The 22,197-nt window shown below is 40.9% G+C and overlaps 1 protein-coding gene across 5 annotated transcripts; it reads left to right on the forward strand.

The window, feature by feature from the left end:
- Positions 1 to 333: 333 nt before the first annotated feature.
- Positions 334 to 21,293, forward strand: LOC112150386 (synuclein, alpha interacting protein). 5 transcript variants are annotated; one of them, XM_024278656.2, is made up of 12 exons: positions 334 to 430; positions 5,237 to 5,324; positions 9,501 to 9,573; positions 9,642 to 10,180; positions 11,222 to 11,369; positions 11,435 to 11,691; positions 11,774 to 11,953; positions 12,040 to 12,153; positions 12,852 to 12,977; positions 14,526 to 14,695; positions 17,600 to 17,689; positions 18,158 to 21,287. In XM_024278656.2, exons 2-12 carry the CDS (start codon positions 5,268 to 5,270, stop codon positions 19,149 to 19,151), a joined length of 2,748 nt encoding a protein of 915 aa, XP_024134424.1. In that variant the 5' UTR covers positions 334 to 430; positions 5,237 to 5,267; the 3' UTR covers positions 19,152 to 21,287. The 5 variants fall into 5 exon arrangements, with proteins under 5 accessions (XP_024134424.1, XP_024134425.1, XP_036069419.1 ...); XM_024278657.2 differs by having other exon boundaries at positions 335 to 430; positions 5,168 to 5,324; positions 18,158 to 21,293; XM_036213526.1 differs by lacking the exon at positions 334 to 430 and adding an exon at positions 480 to 688 and having other exon boundaries at positions 5,168 to 5,324; positions 18,158 to 21,293.
- The last annotated feature ends 904 nt before the right edge of the window (positions 21,294 to 22,197 follow it).

Below are 22,197 nucleotides of genomic sequence, written 5' to 3' on the forward strand. Positions count from 1 at the left end.
GGCTTGACAGTTTTATTCTGTTCATTACTTTCAAAAAGCCTGGATGAATGCGTTTGTAACCCACTTTAAATACTTTAAACTCTGAATACACAAAGATAAACCAAAAAAGAGGTCTAACTGTGAATTCTCAATTACTATAAAACGTTCTTTACGTTAGATTAATCTAAAAAAAATCAATACAAAATACAGCAACTATAAAACACGCTGCTTCCGTGACACATCTATTTCTGACATCTTATGTAGACTAGACGAGAAAAATCATTGTTTTTCTCTTTTGGGTTGTTTCTTACAAATCCACGCAGAGTGATGCCTCTTCTACTCATCCTCTCGGAGGCTGTGACATCACGCTCTTTGTGAGTCTTTGTGAGAAAAACAGCTGGATCAGCTCTGCAAGCCGCTCCGGGCCTCGAACCCACGGGTCCTCAACAAGGTACTGTTCTGTTAAAAGAACCGGACGTGTCCATTTCCCGGTTCCGATCCGATTTTGTGTTCCTTTTAGCAGAATGCTGCGTTTAGCCCCGTTTTCCAGCTACCTGCCAGGCTAACCTGCTAACGTACTGATTAGCCAGCTCAGCTAACGAGCCTCGCGCTGGCGCACGCGCCGCCTCATCAGAGAGGATTAAAGCTGAGCGGCGCGCGCGCGGCTCCCTCTGAGTTCACACGCGAAAGAGAAAAGCTTTTTCTTCAGGTGAGAAGCTGCTCTGCAGGGAGCCGGACCGGTCCGGTCCAGCCAAGGTCTGAGAGTTCTGCTGAAACCAAACGGTTGCAGTCAGGAATTTAACTTTATTTATTTACTTGATTATACAATTTACGTGTTTATATATACATATTTTTAGCTGAAGTTGTTTCCATTCTGTGTTTGTTTACTCCAATGAAATGTTTTGCTAAAGTAAAATTAAATTAATAGGATAAGATGGGAAACCCTCAATGTATTTATTTATTTCATTGTTTATTTAATAACATGTAAGAGGCGCAACATTAACTTTAAGCCTCGAAGAAGAAGAAGAATCCATCTCATCCTAATTTAATCTAATATTCAAGACATCCCAATACAGTTTGAGCTAACATTTTATCCATCCTAATCCAATCTAATCCGACATAGGTCTTCATCTAATGTAATACTTGGACGCATGTGGTTGATCCTTCTAAGCAGCAGAAGTTTTCATCTTTACCGTTAGTGTTCTCTGTCTTTGGTAGTTCTGGTCTTCAGTTCATAGAAGTTTGTTCTATGATCCACCAGAACTTTATGACAGGAGACAACCTAAATTCATGAAAGTCCTCTTCACTTTTATGAAGGTCCACTGACATTTACACACACCTGAATGCAGCAGACTGATGATTATTTTAGAGCAGGAGTGTCAAACTCAATCACACAAGGGGCCAAAATCCAAAACACACCTTAGGTCATGGGCTGAACAGAATAAACATTTATTGAACAAACTAAAACTAAATGTTTAAAACTTTAACATAATTATGAACTAGTATACCATTACCTGCAATAATGCTAGTATGAATGCTGATAGCTGAATTTGGCAGCTGAAGATGCTGAAATTGATAGCTAAAAACGCTGAAGCTGATTGGCTGAAAACATTGAAGCTGATAGCTGAAATCACTGAAGCTAATAGCTGAAAATGCTACACCTGATTCGAACAGAACTAGAAAATGGCCAACACACTATATAGTGAGTAGTGAAGGAATTCAGATACAGACATTGTGTGTTGAATTGTCGCACCTTTTATATGTAGAACCTGGAAATGGTCTTTAACAACTTTAATAGTGACGCATGAATGCAAAACTTTTGAACGCAGAAGCACAAAATAAGTGTTTACACTGGCTTTTTATTGGAAGTGGTCGCTGGAACGTACTTTGCCAGGGGTGATGTGAACTAATCTAAAGTTTCTTCCATGAATTTTATGAATTTTTGTTTCTTTCTCTGAGGGCTGGACAATGTGGCCAGAAAATAAAATGTCTGATTTTTCCAAACTAAATTCAATTTCCAATTTTAATTGATTTTTTTTTTCTTCCTCCCTTTGCTCCCTTTAACCAAAAATACAAAGTAGCAGAAAATATTTCACTGAAACTATTTTAGCATCTCCTTTGGGAGTTGGCCCAAACTTTAAAGTGCTACTAAAAACACAAAGCTGTAAAAAACTTGCTGGTTTGCTAGCTTTAGCATCTCATAAAGACGAACATTTCTCACACTTCACAGAATGCAAGTGTTGAAACGTATTTGCTGTAATCCCAATTCTGGTTGTGACAGCCTTTCAACCATTTTTGCAGCGAGTGGTTTGGTGCTCCAAGTCTGAAGTCAGAAAACCGAAGCAGTTCCATAGAGCTAAAGAAACTCTCCTGGTTTGGGAACAAGCTTCTCTTTGCTCACTGCCATTTTAACGTTGGGCCGTTACCGGGCTGACCTTACGCCAAACAGAAGCTACAGAGAGCAGAGTGCTGGGAAAATACAACCCACATTTTCCCAGAAATAAATCTTCTTACAATAAAATTGATTTATCACCCAAACCAAATATTGCTGCAGAGAAAAGCTGCTGCTGCTTCGATCAGACCGTTTTAGAATCTTTTTGAGGAGCGTTGCGGTGGTTTAAATCTAAGCTGGAGTTCATTTTTAGCTCTGGGAGGGGTTTGGCCCCATCCCAGCAGAGAAACTTGGAGCAACCTTTTTGACATTTCTTTTTCCCCTGGTTGGTTTTGTTTTTGTTTCTCCCTGAAAAGACGACGCTTCCTCAGCTCTTCACATAAACACAGCAGCAGACGCTGTCATCCTCGACATGAAGCTCAGCGGGTTCGCAGAGCTGCAATCTGGGGTTTTTATTTAGACCGGCTGAGTTGGGTGCTCACTCCCACGCAGTCTGAAAACAGCTCTACAGAGGGAAGCACGAAGTGCTCTCCAGGGTGGAGGGTTCTTCGTTTGACAAAAAGCAAATCTGTTGTTTCAGACTGACTCTCATCTGTTGATGATTCCAGCTGTAGTGGATCCGTCACCTGAGTGCAGTTAGATAAAGACGCTTAAAGCAGAATGTTTAGTTTGCGATGAGGCTTCCAGAGGTGGATCTGTTTGACAGATCTCACGTTGGTCTGTTCCAGTGGAAGATGAAAGCAGCTGAAGGCTTCTCTGCACATCTGGGCCTCATTCAGGAGCAGAGCTCTGACCTATCAGCCATCACCGCAGGTTCCTCTCATCTGGATCTGTTCTTAATGTCTCTGCTTTCTACTGTCTAGAGCACGTGTCAAACTCAAGGCCCGGGGGCCGGATCCGGCCCTCCAGATCAGTTTATTTTATTGTTATTAATGGCCGGATGTTATCTTGAGCTCATTTCTAACTTGTATAATTTTGACAAAATATGTTTTTATGGAGAGAAAAATATTGAAAGTATTTAAGGTTTAAGTTGATTTATTCTGGGATAATATTCCTGCCTTTTTATCATTTATAATTATGTTAAAAAGTTACAGTTTTAAAGTTTTAACATTGGCCTATTGGCTATTTTGGAGTTTAGCTAATATTTTAGCTGCATGCTAGCTGTTTTGGCAAATTTAGGCTATTTTTCAGTTTTTTAGGATATTTTGGAGTTTAGCTATTCTTTTCAGCTATATGCTAGCTGTTTTGGCTAACCTAAGTTTTTTTTTTTGTTTTTTGACTGATTTGGCATTAAGCTAATATTTTAGCTGGCTGTCAGCTTCAGCGTTTTCAGCGGTCAAATTCAGCTTACAGCATTTACACTAGCATTATTGAAGGTAATGCTATATATCAAGTTCATGTAGTAGTAGTTCACTTTCAGCTTTGAAGATGATGTTTTCTCTTCTCTCCTCCTGGACACTGAAGGCAGTTTGACTCTGACTACAAAATAATCTCATGTCTTCTGTCCGTCTGGCACCAGGCGATCTGAACTGAACTGTACCTGGGCACATTTGATTCTGAGACCTGATTCGTTTGGCTGCTGTGATCACACTGTCTGGTTTGCAGAGTAGGACCAGAGCTCACTTCAGCAACCCCTAGTACACTGAGATAGTACGAGGGGATTGTGGAGCAATCAAATGGGTTTTGGTCAGTTTAGAACTTGCAATAAAGAAAAACATCATGAAAAAAATGAGGATTATAAAGAAGATGTTAAAAAAGTATCAGAGCAAGTATGGTTATTCTGACAGACAGATGACAGAGTAATAATGTCATATCAAGATGGTGGGAGAAGTGAACACTGGCTTCAAATCAGTTTTTGACTTCAGGGTCTGTTTTTCTAGATCTGAGACAAGCCCAAAAGGGTTTGTTGTGTTTAGGAGACGGAACAAAGGTTTGAAATAATAGTTTACATTTTTAACCTGAAGTTGACTATCAATTAGAACAAAAAAAATAACATCTGTACTCAGGATATGATTTTGATTTTGGATAGTTTGTCACTTTCATGTGTCCCATCAGAATAACAGTCAAAGGCTAGAAATTCCTAAAGCTGGTGGGTTATTCTAGGAGCAGAAGATACTGAAGAATTTAAAGATGTAAATTATTCCATCCATCCATCTAGTTTATTTTAAATATGCAGTGCCCAATGATGCTCTTTTGATCACATGAAGATCTTGAGTATTTTAGGAATATTTAAGGAATATTCATGAGATCAAAGATTTTATTTTTTTCTTTTAACAAATAGGCTTCAATTACCACATTTTTAGATGTAATAAATGTGTGTTTGTATTTTGAAATACTTTGTTTTATTTAAAAAAAAAATTCAGCTTTAATCTTATTTTTTTTTCCGTTTTACTGATCTAAAAAATGATCTGAATCGTGACTTTTGTGATCCGTCACACCCCTAATGAGAACGCTGTTCTTTTGTTACCATGTTTCCTCTGATGTCGGGCTGTTGAGGTGCATATGGGTCAGTGAAGCATGCTGGGAAGTGTGCAGGTCCCCGGGTGCTGCTCGGTTCAAGTGCGTTCTGGCTCTGACAGGGAGTCACGCTGACTAATCCTGATTATCCTGTCAGCTGCCTTTGATCAGCAAAGCTCAGGTTTAGCTCCAGGACAAAAGCGCTGTTTTCCCCTTTTTCCAAAAACACAAGTGACTCACTTCCTCATGTTCTGCTGGTTTTCTGTGCGGAAGTTTGTTTCTACCCAAACATTGAATCCAGCTTTTCCTGCGTCTACTTCCTGTCTTGTGTTTCTGCAGATTGGATCGGTGCTGAGTGGGTGTGTTTTTCAGAGGTCAAGCGACTGACTGAAACTGTTGTGTGTGCAGCTGGCTGTGAGGCTGACGATGTGGTGGGAACATGGAGCCTCCTGAGTACCTGGACCTGGATGAGATCGACTTCTCTGAAGATTCAGTGGTCGGTATCTCGAGCAGAAACTACACTAACTGAACCAGTGTCTTCCTCACGCCTTTCTACCTCAATGACTGTGCCTTTCTTAAGCCTTATCCATCCTCCCATCCATCCTTAGTCACAGCTGCTGTTAGTTTGGGTTTGGGCTTTCTGTGGGCAAAAAAACAGGTTAGCCTTTACAAGGCATTCTTTTTTCTTTGGGCATGCTGCAAGGAAGGCTGCCACGATTAGTCGACTAATCGACTATTAAAATAGTCATTACTTTATATCATATGGAGTCAGAGTGTAGTAAAGTTGAAAGTCATAAGGGCATTCTGCTAGCTTTTTGGACTATTTTGCCATTTATTAAGGTTTTTTAGGCTATTTTGGAGTTTAGCTAATATTTCAGCTACATGTTAGCTATAATGCTATATATCTAGCTTTGAGTTGGTTTAAAGCTAATGATGGTTAAGATGTGTGCTTTTACATCCAGTTTTCTCATGACCCGATTAGTTGACTAATCGGAAAAAATAATCAGTGATTAGTCGACTATTAAAATAATTGTTTGTGGCACCGCTAGCTGCGAGCAACAGGTTGTGGCGAATAGTTATACAGCAGGTAAGGGGGAAATGTGCTAGTGCGTCGTAGGGATTTTTCAGTTTTCACTCCCCTCAAATGCTGCACACTGCACAAGGATCTCACTGCTGCTGTCCAAGTGATGGGTACACACTCCTTGCTCACTCCTTTCATGCTCCTTGCGTGCAGCCTCGCTGCTCGAATGAAGGAAATTAAATGACAGAGTGTAGCACGTGCACACCCCGTGCACGCAGCATTTGTGCATGGTCATTATGGAGCCAGTATTCAAACTTTACTACCTACTTGAGTGCAGCATAAGGGAACTGTACGACAGGATAATTTTTACGTCTTAAGTGTGTGTTGCTTAAAGGTAACCAAACAGGGAAGTTAGAGGCTGACTCCACCCACAGCTGAAATGTTAAAATCCAGTCAGAGGGGTGGGGCTGGAACAGGACTGTTATCATTACTGGAGCTGTAGATCATGATGTAGGACTTCTGAAACTTACATGGTTTGACCAATCACAAAATGCAACTGTTATACCTCAATTCAACCTGTAGGGGGCAGCACACAGCCGGTTTTGGACTATATTTTCAAGAATTAAACACGTATATTTTAATTTGTCAACAATTTGGCAAAAACCAACAGACAGCACTTTTAAAGCTCCATTTATAGAGGTCAACAGACAAAAAAAAGTTGATTGGTTTGGTTACCCTTTAAGCCTCTGCTGAGCAGTCTGGCCCAGTTCAGTCCGGTATTTTGAGTGTTTCCATTCTTAAATGGACCCATTAAACAGTTCCAATCCGTACCTCTTGAGGGCCCTCATCTGTTGTAGGTCCATAGAAAAATAGGACAGGACAGTTGGGGCAGAGCTGCTGTTTCCACCCGCTGATTGTCAGAAAGCACCAATATAGCGCTAAGCTAGCGATTCCATTTTCCTCTTTACGGCGGCATTCTTCTTAGCATAGATTTCATCTTATTTTTAAAGCATAGCTTGGGAGGTTTATTTTTTGTTGAGGGCTGTCACAAACTATTATTTTAATAGTTGACTAATCGCTGATTATTTTGGTCGACTGATCGAGTCATAGGCAAAGTGGATGTAAAACACACATCTTAACGAGCTGAAACTTTTTTCTGAAAATTGTGACGCAGTTGACTTTAATTGCTGCAGGGGATTTACTTAAAGTACAAAAGCTTATTCCAAAATATTGCATTTCCTAAAAAACTGGAAATTTTGGTAAAGAGCTACAAAAGAGGGCTGAAGTTGACTTAAATTTCAGAAGATTTTGTAATAAAATTGCTTAAAAATCCCTAATACATGCCAATTTTGCAAAAATATTGTATTAAAGTGTATTAAATATGAACTAAACTCTAAATTAGCCCAAAAAACTTTAGTAGATGTCAAATAAGCCAAAAAAACTAGCTTGTTGTTGAAATACCAGCTAAATTCTAAAATGGCCTAAAATTCCCCAGTAAACTAAATTATTCAAAATTTTAGCCTGTTGCTAAAATTAAGCAAAACTCTAAATTAGCCTATAAAAACCTCAGAAGGTAATAAATTGGCCAAAAACGTTAACATGTTGCTAAAATACTAGCTAAACTCCAAATTAGCATAAAAAACCTCAGTAGATGCCAAATTAGCCAAAAAGCTAGCACATTGCTTAAATACTAGCTAAACTCCAGAATAGCCTAGAATTCCTCATTACTAAATTGGTAAAAAATGCAAAATGCGAAAACAGAAGCTAAACTCCTAAATCAGCCTTAAAAACCCAATAGATAAAAAATTAGCCAAAAACATTCGCATGTTGCTGAAATATACGATGGAGTATTAGGGCCACCAAAAAAAAAAAAAAGTAATATTACGACTTTTTTTCTCGTAAATTTACGACTTTTAATCTCGTAAATATACGAGAAAAAAGTCGTAACTGCTACATTACGAGAATAAAGTCGTATATTTATGACTTTAAAAGTCATAGGCTTATATTTGCGACTTTTAATCTCGTAAATTTACGAGATTCAAAGTAGCAAATTTACGAGAAAAAAACTCGTAAATTTACGAGAAAAAAAGTCGTAGTATTAATCGTAAATCTACGAGATTTAAAGTCGTAAATTAATGAGAAACAAACCCAAATGAGTCTGTTTATCAGAGCTGACGTGGAGTATCTTGAGAAGATTTATTTCCAGATCGGTGTTAAAAACAAAGAAATTCTGAACCTTTTGGTGATTCAAAACCAAATTATTTCCTGGTTTGTGTCGGTAGTGTGGAGTTTCATATGTAAATAAAGAGCTCAGAATAATGCGTGTTTATCAGGTCCGTCACTTTATTTTGCCTTTCCCTTCCCAGAAGCCTTTTCGCCACCTGACGTCACATGACAACCAAAGGAGAATGTAAACAGAGCTCCGGACCTCCCCATCTCCAAATAAAACGTCCCATCTCAACACAAAACAACACTGAGAAATGACAGTTGTCTGTTACATTAGCACAAGAACATTGAAAATTCAGAAAACTCGTCCTCTTCAGACGGAAGCATCAAAGAGTTGGAGGAGATCTGGTCTGTCGCGGAGGAAGAAATGACTGGAAGTGAACAGCTGCGCGGATATCGACGGCTTCATCAACGTAATCTGCAGATATCCTGCAAGCCACCATCAACGAATAAAACATTAATAAACTGTAAATAAAATAAAGAAACTTCCAAACACTGAAATATTTTAAACATTCAGTTTACCTGATGAAATCCAAGACGTTTTTCACATTTTGGTCGGCCTGCTTCAGCGCACGGCATAAATTCGCTAGACTGTAGGCTCCCCTCGACTTCAATATATTTACGAGAAAAAAAGTTGTAGATTTACGAGAAAAAAAACTCGTAAATTTACGAGAAAAAAAGTCGTAAATTTACAAGATTAAAAGTCGTAAATTTACGAGATTAAAAGTCGTAATATTACTTTTTTTTTTTTTTGGGTGGCCCTAATACTCCGTCGTAGAAATATGAGCTAAACTCCAATTTTTTTTTTAAATTACTATAGAAGTTTAAAACATAGCACATGAATATATTTAAAGGCTTGTTGCTAATCTACTATAGGGAGCACCGTGTCTAAAGTAACAAAGACCTATTTGAGTTAGAATTTATTGAAGATGGGACACAATTGGAAGATGTACGGTATTCTGCATCTAAAATGAAAGTTTTTTTTTCTTTTTTTTTAATCATCACTATCTCTGTGGAGATATTGAGGGTTGTGTTAGTCTGGGGGCGGAGCCGTCAGAGAACAACCTTCCTGGAGGGAGCTGTTGTCATTGATCTTACATCAGCACGTTTCCAGCCGCTCGTTTCCGTGGGTATGGGAGGGGCTGCTGCAGACAGGGCAGGTTTTTAGAGGATTACTCTTAAATGCATGAACGGATCAAAATGCAGCTTTGAGGTTCTTTATAGTGAGGAGTGAACAGTAAAATGCATTTATAACCTCAAAAAGTAGAATTTTCATGGTAGGGCCCCTTTAAAACCTTTTCTTCATAAAGTTTAGACAGAAGAAAAGACCTGAGTTTCAGTCTGTTTTTGTGGCTTTTATTTGTTTTTTGTTTTCCTGCAGCTTGATGTTTATATGCTGAGTTCAGGTCTCTCTCCTGTCCGCAGTACTCCGTCTCCTCTCTGAAGAACATCCCGGAGCTGTCCCGCAGGAGCGATGTGCCGGCCGAGGACAGAGCAGGTGCGTTCGATCCCCCCTTTCTTCCCTTTGCTCTCCTCACCTCGACACTCACCTGTTTCCTCCCGCAGCTCCGCCCATCAGCTGGAGCCGCAGCGTCTCCTCGCACGGCAGTGGGGGGATCAAGCCGGGGGGGCTGGCTGAGGTCCACAGTAAGTTCCGGCCGGTGAAGAGGGTGTCCCCCCTCAAACACCAGCCTGAAACCACAGACTCGGACTCTGAGGGGAAGGAGCAGGCGCTGGGGGAGCAGGAGGAGCTCAGCAAGGATGACCCCTCCTCTGCCAAACACACTAACCCCCCCACCCCCCTGGACGGGTCTGGGGTGAAGGTGAAGGGGCCCGGCAGCGGCATGGGGGAGGGGGGCAGCCCCCAGGCTCTGTTCGGGGAGCTGGAGCACTATGACCTGGATATGGACGAGATCCTGGACGTGCCTTATATCAAGTCCAGCCAGCACATGTCCACGCTGCCGCGAGCCGCCCTCGACAAGCGCTCCGTGACGGGGGGCAACGGGGGTGGAGGCACGCTGGACAGGAGCCGAGGGGGGGCCCTGAAGAGCTCAGCTCTACCTCATAATGAGCCTATGAGTTTGGGCAGCAGCTCGCAGACGCAGGTGAGTCCTCAGTCAGAAAGATACTTTTGGAAATCAGCTTTTTACTCATGTAAGCGTTTGTGAATCCATTCTCTGAACGGCTTTTTCATTTGTTTCTTCAACACCGCTCATTTGATATTTTGTTTTCAGAAAGTTCTTCAGTAAAGTTGTACCAAAATCTGATTAGAAATATAAAATTGGAAAATTAAAATGGATTAACAGAAATGCTTTTTCATTTTCACAATGTAACTGCATTACTTGTCTCTTAAATGAAATGAAAAAGCAATTCTCTGAACGTTTTTTTCATTTTCTTCAACACCGCTCATTCTGTAACTCAGTGTCTTTCAACCTTTTTTTTAAGCCAACGTACACGTTTTCCCTGACAAAAATTCTGCAGCACACCAGCGTCCAAATATGTAAAACAGGAGAAACTCTAGTCTGTATTGAGGTTCACTACCTCCACAATCTCACCACAATTTTTTGGAATAAATCAGGCAGAAAAGCTGGAAGTTGCAGCTGTTTTACCTGAATGTTGTAAAAAATAGTTGCGATTGTTTTCAATAATAATTTTTAACTAAATTAGTTTAAAATTTGCTCAAGTTTAGGATGGATGGATGGATGGATGGATGGATCATGGACGATGGATGGATGGATGGATAAACAATTGGATGAGAACAATAATATATTCTTTCCGGTGATTTATTTTTTTAAATATTTAAATGTTTGTGCCAGAGCAAATGTCAGTTTTGAACAAATATATGATCACAGCATGCTTGTTTTTTACACACAAAAACCATTATATTCCCGTTTATATTCAATTGTAACAACAAAAAAGGGAAAATTTTGAAGTTTTATTATATGTTTTATTTTGTCTTAATGCAAAATGTAACTTTAACAAAACATGTTTTATTTATTTTTGGGTGAATCAATCATTTTTTTTAGTAGCATAGTGCAGAAGGGCTGTCACTTTAACCCAATGCATTATGGGAGATGCAGTGTTTTCACCATGATGGGTGTCTAAAGGGGGTGTCACACCTCTGTGCTGCCTCTGTTTTTCTCCAGTTCTGTGTCCTGTCTCCGCTGAAGTGGTCAGATCTACGGAAGTCCAGGTCCATGGACCCAGACCTCCACCTCCTCAATCGCTCTCCAGGTGGGGGGGGTTACCAGCCGGAGCCTCTGTCCTCCTCCCTGTCCTCCTTCTCAGATGCAGGTGGGCCTCAGCTTCTTTGCTCCCCCATGAAAGCTCAGAAAGTCACTAATCGGACTCATTTCCAGACAAGCTGCTGTCCGCTCGCGTCTTCCCGGACTCCCAGAGACCCGCTGTGGATCCTTCGGGGGGGTCGGGACTCGTCTTCCCCCTGCCAGGCTGCAGCGTGAGCAGGCAGGACAGCACCAAAGCGTGGACCCCTGGTGCTGGAAGTGGAGGAGTGGCGCTGAGGGGGTTTGGATTAGCAGGAGGGGAAGTGGATGAGGAGACCAAGAAGAAGCAGAACATCATCAACATCGTCAGGGAGGGGCAGATCTCGCTACTGGTCAGTCACTTCCTCGCCGTTCTCTAACCTCCCCATGGTTTTTACATCTCCTCACCTGCTTCTTCTCCTTCCTCCTCCTCAGCCTCACCTGGCGGCCGACAACCTGGAACTGATCAGGGACGAGGATGGAAACAACCTCCTGCACGTCTCCGCCTCCCAGGGCCACGCCGACTGTCTGCAGCATCTCACCTCTCTGATGGGCGAGGACAGCCTGAACGAGCGCAACAGCCAGCAGCTGACACCCGCCGGCCTGGGGGTCAAGGTCAGTTCGTGGCGTGACGATGTGAGATGATGTCACGGACTGGCTCAGAGAGGAAGCGTCCTCCTGACTGTTCACTCTGTGTGCAGAACGGTCACCTGGAGTGTGTGCGGTGGATGGTGAGTGAGACGGAGGCCATCGCTGAGCTGAGCTGCACCCGAGAACATCCCAGCCTGATCCACTATGCAGCACGATATGGTCAGGTACGGTTCCAAACCCAACCAGAACCCAGAACTCTGCTCCGGTAGAGGTCCAGCAGGAGCTGGAAACATTTGCTGTGCGCCGTATTATGAGGCGCAGTCTTAATTAAGGGGTCTCTTTCTGTACTTAACCCACACACAAGGCACTGTATTATAAGTGGAGCTGTGAATGTCGACGCGTCAACATGTGCGATTAATAGAAAGTAAATAATTTGTTAATATGTATTAACGACCTCAAGCGTCCTGCTGTGCAGCTATGAGATCAGCTAAAACTTTAATAAAACTAAATAAACTTTTTTTTTTACATCCTGTGATTGAGATTTTATTCAAGCGGCTGGATGGTTCGGTGGACTGAGTCTAGGGCTAAACTTATTATTCTACAAAATGATATTATGTTAGATGCAAACAGGAATTCGGAGTCAGTAAAGTTTTTTTTTTAAATCACTTGTGTACCTCATTCTGTTACTAAAGGATGACGCACATAAGAGTCATTCATTTTTTTCATTAATTCGTAATGGGACCCTTTAACTGGGACTCAGCAAACAAGACATTTTCCCACATTAATTTTAGACGCACAAATCTTCAATAAGTCTGCACACCTGAACACTCCTGATCTTTCTGAGTTTTGGGTGTCCAGCCCAGCAGAGTTCACCAGCATCATCTGTGTGTGTATGTGTGTGTGTGTGTGTGTGTGTGTGCAGGAGAAGGTCCTGCTGTGGCTGCTTCAGTTCATGCAGGAACAGGCCATCTCTCTGGATGAAGTCGATCAGAACGGGAACACGGCCGTCCATGTAGCAGCTCAGTACGGACACCTCACCTGCATACAGGTAAGCTCCCACAGGTCACTGCGATGGTCAAAAGATGGTCAGTTTGAGATGAAAAAGATTCACTTAATGCAGCAGATGAAGTTCAAACTTAGGTGATGAGTTGTAAAAATTATTTACTTTTGATTAGGGCTGCCACGATTAGTCGACTATTCGACTTAAAATAGTCCATTAGTCGTTACTTTATATTATATGGAGTCAGATATAGTAAAGTTCAACAGAGTTGTGAGCGTTCAGCACCAAAAAATTTACTTTTTTTATACTCAACTCAGTGAGACCAGAACTTTATCCTTGTTTCAGATGCCGACCTCATTTAATTGTGTGATTGGTTAGTAAGAATTCACTCTATAGTGATTCTCCTGCTTCTGTCTGTATGTTTTTTTGGCATTTAAAAACTCGATCAGACTTTCAGTGATTTCAGCAATCTTGATATCAAAACATTCAAGTTTTTCAGGGCATTACTGCTTGTATTTTTTGTATTGATAAACCATCATTTTTGAAATATTGAGCAAAATATGTCCCAAAGGAAATGAATGAAAGAGGCTTCAAATTTTAGCATTTAAGTAGATTAGCAACAAACCTTTAAATATATTTGTGGGCTATGTTTTCATATTTTATAGTCCTTTTCAAAAAATTTGGAGTTTACCTAATATTTTAGCAACAGGCTAACGTTTTTGACTGATTCAGTTTACTGAGGAATTTTAGACTATTTTGGAGTTTAGCTAATATTTAAGCAATACACTAAAGATATTGCAAAATTGGCATGTATTGGGGATTTTTAAGAAATTTTACTATTCATTTTTATGAAATTTAAGTCAACTTCAGCACTTTTTCATAGTTTAATGAAATTTAGTCTTTTAGCAAATTTGACATTTTGCAAATAGTTTTAACATTTTCTGTAAATCCCTTGAGCAATTAAAGTAAATTTTCAGCAAAAAGCTTCACCATCTTCAGCGACTACTTTCAGCAAAAAACATTCACACTAGCAATGCAACTTTTCTAGTTTAATCTTGTTTTAATACCAAGAACTAATTCAAGGACAGAGACTGCACTGTTCACTAAAAGTTTAATAAACTATCATCTTAATTGTCTTTATTTTTAGTTATTTTAAAGCTATTAATGGTTAAGATAAGTGTTTTACATCCAGTTTGCACATGACCCAATTAGTCGACTGATCAGAAAAAATATTTGGTGATTAGTTGACTATTAAAATAATTGTTTGTGGCAGCACTACTAAAAACAAAGACAGGCTGTGATTAGTGGCTGGCTTGGCTTAACTTTAAGTGCTTTGCTTTTATTTTGGAAAGGTAAAATAAAAGGTGATCCCTTTTAAGCTGCTTCAAACTTTGTGACGGTTTTATCAAAGCTCCACAAAATGAAGAGAGCTACAAATGATGTTTCTGCATCTTTTCCATGATTTGTTCTTACTCATGAAACCAAGACAGAAGAAATAAGAAATGTTCCAACCAAACAGGAAGTGTGGAAACAAATGTTATTAAACTGAATCAGGCGCAGCAGCAACAGACGATTCATCAGCTCGTGTCTGTGCAGACTCTGGTGGAGTACGGCTCCAACGTGACGGTCCAGAACCAGCAGGGTGAGCGGCCCTCCCAGAGTGCCGAGCGGCAGGGCCACACCACGTGTGCTCGGTACCTGGTGGTGGTGGAAACGTGCATGTCGCTGGCCTCACAGGTGGTCAAACTCACCAAGCAGCTCAATGAGTAAGTTTGTCTGTTGTGGGTTTGGGTCAGAACACGTCCAAACCTGAAGCTGTGAGGTGTTTGTCATAAACTCTGGGGTGTTGTAGGGCTGTAACAAGTCTAATAGAGTGTTTTAGGGCTGTGTAATTATCGCTGTAAAAAGAGAATAAACTAAACCAATCGAACGCACTACTGTCAAAAGAAGTAAATCAACTTTAAACTTAAGTGTTGGTGAAGTTTCTCATTTTCAAAGTAAAAGTATTGATTGTTTTTTGTAGATAAGATACTGAGGTTAAGTCTACTGAAAAACAAGATCATTTTAAATATATAAAACATAATAAATAGATTGTTAGATTAGGATAAAATTGTAAAATGGGGGGAAAAAAATATATGAATTTAGGAACATTTTGAACATCTTGGAATCTATTTCCTCAGTTTCTAAAACCTGTTTTCTGTTGGAAACACTGCTGTCAGTTTAGAGTCAAGGTCCGGTGGTTGGATCCGGCCCTCCAGATCATTTTATTTTATTGTTATTAATGACACGATGTTATCTTGTATAATTTTGACAAAATATATTTTTATGGAGAGTAAAATATTGAAAGTTATTTAAAGGGGGCCCTACCATGATTTTCTTCATCCTTTCAAAGTGAACTATATCCATATATATGATCATATATTGCCTTTGGAACACCAGAAAACAAATTCTTTATAAAATTCCAGTTATTTTTCATGAGTTTTTTCCCACCCGGAAGTTAAACGGCTCAATTCCTGAAGCTCCGCCTGCCGCTGTGTGCGGCTGTAGTCCACTTCATGACATCATCCTAGAGTGTGTGGATGTATGTCTGCATTTCTCCCATGAAAATAATCCAAACTTCTTCAAAGATGGATGCATATACCATATATCTGCCTTTAGTAGGCCCAGCCATTGCTACACTGGTTCACAACAGACCTGCAGGATTGTGCCGGGTTGGAGCCGGAATTTATTAAAGACAGGACACAATTGGAAGATATACAGTATTCTGCATCTAAAATGAAAGTTTTTTGCTAATAATTGCTACCTCTGGGGAAAAATAGAGGGTTGTGTTAGTCTGGGGGCGGAGCTGTCAGAGCAGACTCTTCCTGGAGGGAGCTGTTGGCATCGATCTTACATCAGCACGTTTCCAGCCGCTCGTTTTCGTGGGTATGGGAGGGGCTGCTGCAGACAGTGCAGGATTACTCTTAAATGCATGAATGGATCAAAATGCAGCTTTGAGGTTCTTTATAGTGAGGAATGATCTGTAAAATGCGTAAAACCTTTTCATGGTAGGGCCCCTTTAAGTTTGATTTATTCTGGAATAATATTCCTGCCTGTTTACGGTTTAAGTTGCCATTTTAAAGTTTTAAGAATTGGCATTTTGCTAGCTTTTTAAACTATTTTGGCATTTACTAAGATGTCATGTCAAGAGTGGTTAAAAACTAGTTTATTTTACTATTTTAAGGTCATCTGTAACCAACAAATCTATTATTGATGCTCAATAGGAAACAAATCGGAATACTTTGAAGCTTCATGCAAAACCTTCAAGTGAAACATTTTAACACAAAAACATTTTTTACAAAACAGAAGAACTCAAAACTCATGACTACGACTGATCGCCCTTCCCCCTGCATGATTACTTGCATGCGCAGCGCAACTTTTTTTCTATGGTACTTGCATGGATCGCATTTACAACTTCTCTGATATGAGCATCTCTGTGCCAACCGGCACGGTGTGTAGGAATCACCTGTTCTCCTGTCTGTTCTTTTCCATTTGCAAAGAAAGGTTCCACACGCTACTTTTGTCGTGTAACACGCCACCAGACTGCTTTTAGCCTCAAGCTAATCGAGAGAATCCGGCCGATCTATACACGGGTATAATTTATTAGTTCTTCTACGGCTCGGTGGCAAGGGGTCCAAGGACCGGCACCGGCTATATATCTAGTTCATAATTATGTTAAAAAGTTAAGTTTTAAAGTTTTAAAAATGTAGTTTAAAAGTGATCAATAAATGTTTATCCTGTTCGGCCCGCGACCTAAGGTGTGTTTTGGATTCTATTTAGGATCTTCATTTAAGATCTTGTCATTTTGGAAAAACTGTGGAGAACATTTTCAGAATTTGTTATGCACAACAATAAAGATGTTTATGATTTGTTTACTGCTGGCGTTAACTAGGAAGTTGACAGTAAAACTTTTGAGTCTGACATTCATTAAAGTGACTCATAATTCTTTCTTTCACGATGTTTGTGGATTTTGCCCTGTAGAATAATACGACACTGATATGTATTTATTGTTACTAAAACGATAAATGTAAATGAACTATTGGTTTTGGCACAAATAAGACAAAAACATAAAGAGAATATAGTTTTTTTTTTCAAAATCTGAAATAGCTTCTAACATTTAAGAGGCGCATGTGGCTCCCTTTCAAAATAAAAAACATCTTGAACCACATAGGATCATCTCAACACAGCAAATGTAGTAGTAGGTGTCATCAGCAGTTATTTAAAAAAGGGTTTTATACTGTTTGGTGCATCTCATTCAGAAATGTCTCAATTTAAATAAAAACGATTAAACCAAAGAATCAAGTGATTCTTCCAATCCCTGGATTTGTTCAGAAAAAGGTGCGCCCTAATTCTGATTGTGCTTACTAAGTGATTTTCTGTGGTAAACAAAGCACAAGAATGTAATAATGTCTTTCAACTGTTTGTGAAGGAGTTCAATAAAGTTTAACTTTTTTTTGCTCTTTAAACCTTTTATTTTCTTCTTGAACCAGAGAGCCACAGTGGAGGGTCAAAGAGACTCGTGGTTCTAGAGCTGCGGGTTGTAGACCCCCGTTCTGTTCTGGATGAAGGGAAAACTGTCTTAGACGATGGAGAATCAGTCAAGCTGTGTTTGTGTTTGTGTTGCTTTTCAGGCAGGCAGCAGACAGGGTCAGCTTACAGAAGCAACTCCAGAGACTGATGGACCCCAACAAGGGAGAGGGGACGCCATCCAGATCTCCCAGGTACCACAAACGCACCACAAATGAATGTGCTGTCACTCAGACTGGTTTGAAGGCTTTGTGATTCTCTGGTGTTTGAGCCTTTCATGTCCATCTTCACCTCCGAGGCTGGACTCTACAACACGTGTCAAAGTCAAGGCCCTGGGGCCGGATCCGGCCCTCCGGACAATTCTATCCTCCCCTCCAGATCATTTTATTTTATTGTTATTAATGACCCGATGTTATCTTGCGCTCATTTCTAACTTGTGTAATTTTGAAAACAATATGTTTTATGGAGAGTAAAATCTAGAAAGTTATTTAAGGTTTAAATTGATTTCTTCTGGAATAATATTCCTGCCTTTTTATTATTCATAATTATGTTATAAAGTTAGTGTTTCATTTGATCTGTGATAGAAGAATGCTGTCAGCTAATAATGTTTGATCCATGACAGACTGACTGCTCACTCCCATGTCTCCCTCTTTGAACTCCAGCTCCCATCAACCCTCAGTGGAGGCGTGGCCAGAGATGATGCTGACAGCAGAGGGGACTCCTGGCGACGCTCACTGGTCAGTCCGTCAGGGAGGGGTGGGGCCCGACTCTGTGCTGCGCCAGCTGCTGGGGAAGGATGTGCCGGACTCCCTGTGTCCCAGAGAGAGGCTGCCCCCCCCTGCCGGCCTTGGCAGAGAAGGCCCGGGGCCCGCCGGGGGCCGCAGGCTAGGACTGGTGGAGAGGCGGGAGCTGAAACTGGCCCGGCTGAAGCAGATCATGCAGCGCTCCCTGAGCGAGTCGGACTCTGACGGGTATCCACCCGAGGAGGGCAAGAACCAGGGCGGGGCGCACCCGAACCAGGGCGGAGCGCACCCAGGCACGCAAAGGCCTGATAGGCCCACCCACCTGCCAATCACAGAAGAGGAGCCCACGCCAGACTCCCTCCACCTCATGATGAAGAAGCAGCTCTCCGCCCCCTCCTCGTCAGCAGAGAGGAGGCTGGCCTTCTCTCTGACGGGATCCAAGTCAGCAGACAGTATCGGCGTCAACCCCTCCCCCACCTCCAGCGACCCCGAAGCCGCTGACGGGAAAACTGTGGACACATTCAACGACACGCAAGACGGGCAGAAAGTCGCAACCAGCCCCAAGAGCGCCTTAAAGTCGCCCTCGTCCCGCAGGAAAACCTCCCAGAACCTCAAGCTGAGGGTCACCTTCGACGAGCAGGTCCACAAGAGCTCCAATCAGGAAGCAGAGCCTCCCAAAGCCCCCCAGGGGCGGGGCGGCGCCTCAGCAGGGGGCTCTGAAAGCAAGCGGCCGTTCGGGGCGTTCCGCTCCATCATGGAGACGCTGAGTGGCAACTCCAACCACAACAACAACACTCAGCCAGGCTCCACCCACAAACCTCCCCCCAGCCATGGCTCCCCCAGCAGGAAGTCAGAGAGCAAGAGCAGCCCGGGGGGCGGAGCCAAGAGCAAGAGCAAAAGCAGTAACGTTTGAGGAGGCAGAGATCCGAATCCCCTCACTACTTAGTGCACTAAACAGGACGTCTGCCATTTTTTATGTTGGTGTCTGAATCACCATTCTAGAATCCAGTGTCCTGAAAATTTCTCAGAGGTCTCTGCGAAAAACCAGTTTGCATTGATTCACTAAACCGGCCAACTGTCATTTGAAAAAAATATATGTAAATTCATTTAGTATTCATCCAAGTTTCCATCATCAGAACACAGTAGATTCATAAATAGTCTTTAGAAAACGGTCGTATTTATTATGTTTAACTTCAGAAAATGGGTGACATCAATGAGATATATCACTAGAGATGACGTGCAGGCCTTTTACTGTTTTCCAAGATACATATAGAGCGATGCCATATTGAAATGTTATAAAAAACAATGAGACATGGCTTAGTAGACATAGTAAAATGACCATAAAAAATCTTAATTTCAGAAAAAAAAAGCTGAGGTCATGGAATTAATGTTTTTAAGTCGAACAAATAAACAAGATTTCAAACTTTTCTCTAAATAAATATCATTATATAGGAAACTCAATGCAAACCTGATGCATGATTGGGATTTCATTCAAATCCACACACAGATTAAGGTTTACACATTACCGCGGACTGCTAGCGCCTGTTGTATATGAGAAAACTCAGAACAGGACAGCCTGGTCAACAGTCACGACAGTCCAGGGGGTCTGATCTGAGGTCAAACACACATACAAATACCACCATCATCCTCCATAAACTAAAAGATCTGTGATCCTGCCAGAAAACATGGAAATAGTGCGAAGTCTAAAGCTGTCATTGACTTTGAATAGACTACAAGATCAGCCTAAACGTTCATTATTGAGAGTAAACTCACTCAGATCTTGTTCAGATGTTTTCTAGAAGTTCTCCTTTATCAGCTGACAGTAATAATTTACTAGTAAAAAGTCACATTCTAGTTTTTCTAGATCTGTTTGTACAATTGTAACAGCAGTAAACAGACATCTACACCATTCCAATATGGAGAACAACTTTGTGTACGCAACAAGCTAGCATGTCATCTCTAGAGATATAACTCATTGGTTGACGTCACATTTTGGTTTAAAAAAAAAAAAGTAGTTAGCTTGAGTCGACTAAAGGAACAAACACCTGTTAGACCTGGCGGTTATCGGAGACCGGTCCGTCCGTGAGAGACCACCACTACTGGAAGATATACAGTAGTGGGGAATTCAGACGCATCCAGAGAGCTCATCACCAGCAACTTAGGAGGAGTGATGCAGGGGAGGGGGGGGTGTCAGTGATCCTCTTAGCTGATTCTACTGCATCTGACCGATGACTGTACGTGAGAACTGGACAGAGCGAGTGTGATATCATCCATAGAAAATGACTCACAACCAAATGAAATCAATCCAGTGATGGAGCCAGAAGTCGTCAGTACTATCTCAAATGTGCTGAGTCAGCCTTTCTTTACAATAAACAGCTCTAAAGGAAAATCCGTTTTCTTTCTCACAAAGGTTTTTGTGTTTTCTGCCTCAAAACAAAAAAATAAATGAGGTTTGCAGGATGACGGATCTTTGGGCAAATTTTTTTATTCAATTTGAATTTTTCACTTTATGTTTCTTCTACAGAAAGAAAGTATTATTGTTCTTTTTTACTTGTATTTATGTTTCTGCACACAATAATCCATGATAACGTGCACAGTGTTAACATGTAACAGCACAATAGAAAACCACTGTTATATATGTACAGTATGTGTATGTATGTATATGTATGCATGTGTGTGGATATCTACACATATATATATATATATGTATATATGTGAGTGTGTGTGTGTGTGTGTGTTTGTATTTAAGTTTTTCTCTGCTTCCTATCTGGACTTTAAGGATCTATGCAGTATTTTGCATGAAGTAGACGGTAGCTGTGTGATTTTGAGACGGGGGGGTTCAACCATGCACCTTCTACCAAGTATGGATTGATGATGGTGATGATGAAGGCTGGTTTCAGTCAGAAACGTTTCGGTTGAAGTTTTTCACATCACTGAACTGTGGAGACAGTTTCTGTAAAACTCATGAATAAAGTGAACAGCTCTGAACTATTTTTATGGAGCTGACTTTGATCTGACATGTTTACAATAAACATTTGATGTTTTGAAAGAAAAAGGGTTTGTCTGAAGCTACATTTATGAATTGATTTTGCACATTTCTATTTAAAACTTAAGTGGTTTGGTTATGGAAAAGAGAGCGTTCAGACTGGCCCGTTTGGTTGAGATGTGGCTCCTCTGATGAGAGGGACCTGGCTGTAGGCAAGATGGCACCTGACCTCATCGGCCGGACACTGAAATCATACAATTACCCTAACGTAACCCCAAAGTGTTCAGAAGTGTTGAAAAACTTTAATTAAAGCTTAAAAAGGAGAAAGCTGTTTGTCACCGTCAGAGTTTATTTTGCTTTGTTTGAACCTCAAATGCTTCAAATCGTATTTTTTCCAGCCAGCGAAGAGCTTTGTGATGAAAACTGAAGAGAGCCCTCTTTCTAAAGTTGGGTCGGACCATAGACTGTAAAAATAATACAGTATATACAGTCTATGGGTCAGACCTTGTTTGCTGCCCCCATGTGGACATCTGTTGGAACTGCAGGACTGGTTTCTGTCTTCAGTTCTTTAATGACATAAACCAGAGGTCAGCAACCTGCAGCTCCGGAGCCACGTGTGACGCTTTGGTTGAAATGAAATGTTTTATACAAATTTCAAAAAGTCACCGTAAAGGACAAAGTAAGTAGTAAAGTTAAAAAAAAGTAATAAACCTTAAACTTTGAAGAACAGTATGAGTCATTGAATGAGAATCCTAACAACAGTAGCTGTAATTCTCCATCAATCCTTTGTAGTTTATCAATTCAATTTTATTTATATAGCCCAAAATCACAAAGAAAACTGCCTCATTGGGGTATCATCAACGTCATACTGACACATTTGAGCTTCATTTATCACAGAAAATCAATTTATTGTCAGTAACTGTGATTAAAGCTAATCCACTGGATTATAGAACAGATTTTCTATTTTTGAGCA

This window comes from Oryzias melastigma, linkage group LG9 (assembly GCF_002922805.2).
Source record: "Oryzias melastigma strain HK-1 linkage group LG9, ASM292280v2, whole genome shotgun sequence".
NCBI lineage: Eukaryota > Metazoa > Chordata > Actinopteri > Beloniformes > Adrianichthyidae > Oryzias > Oryzias melastigma.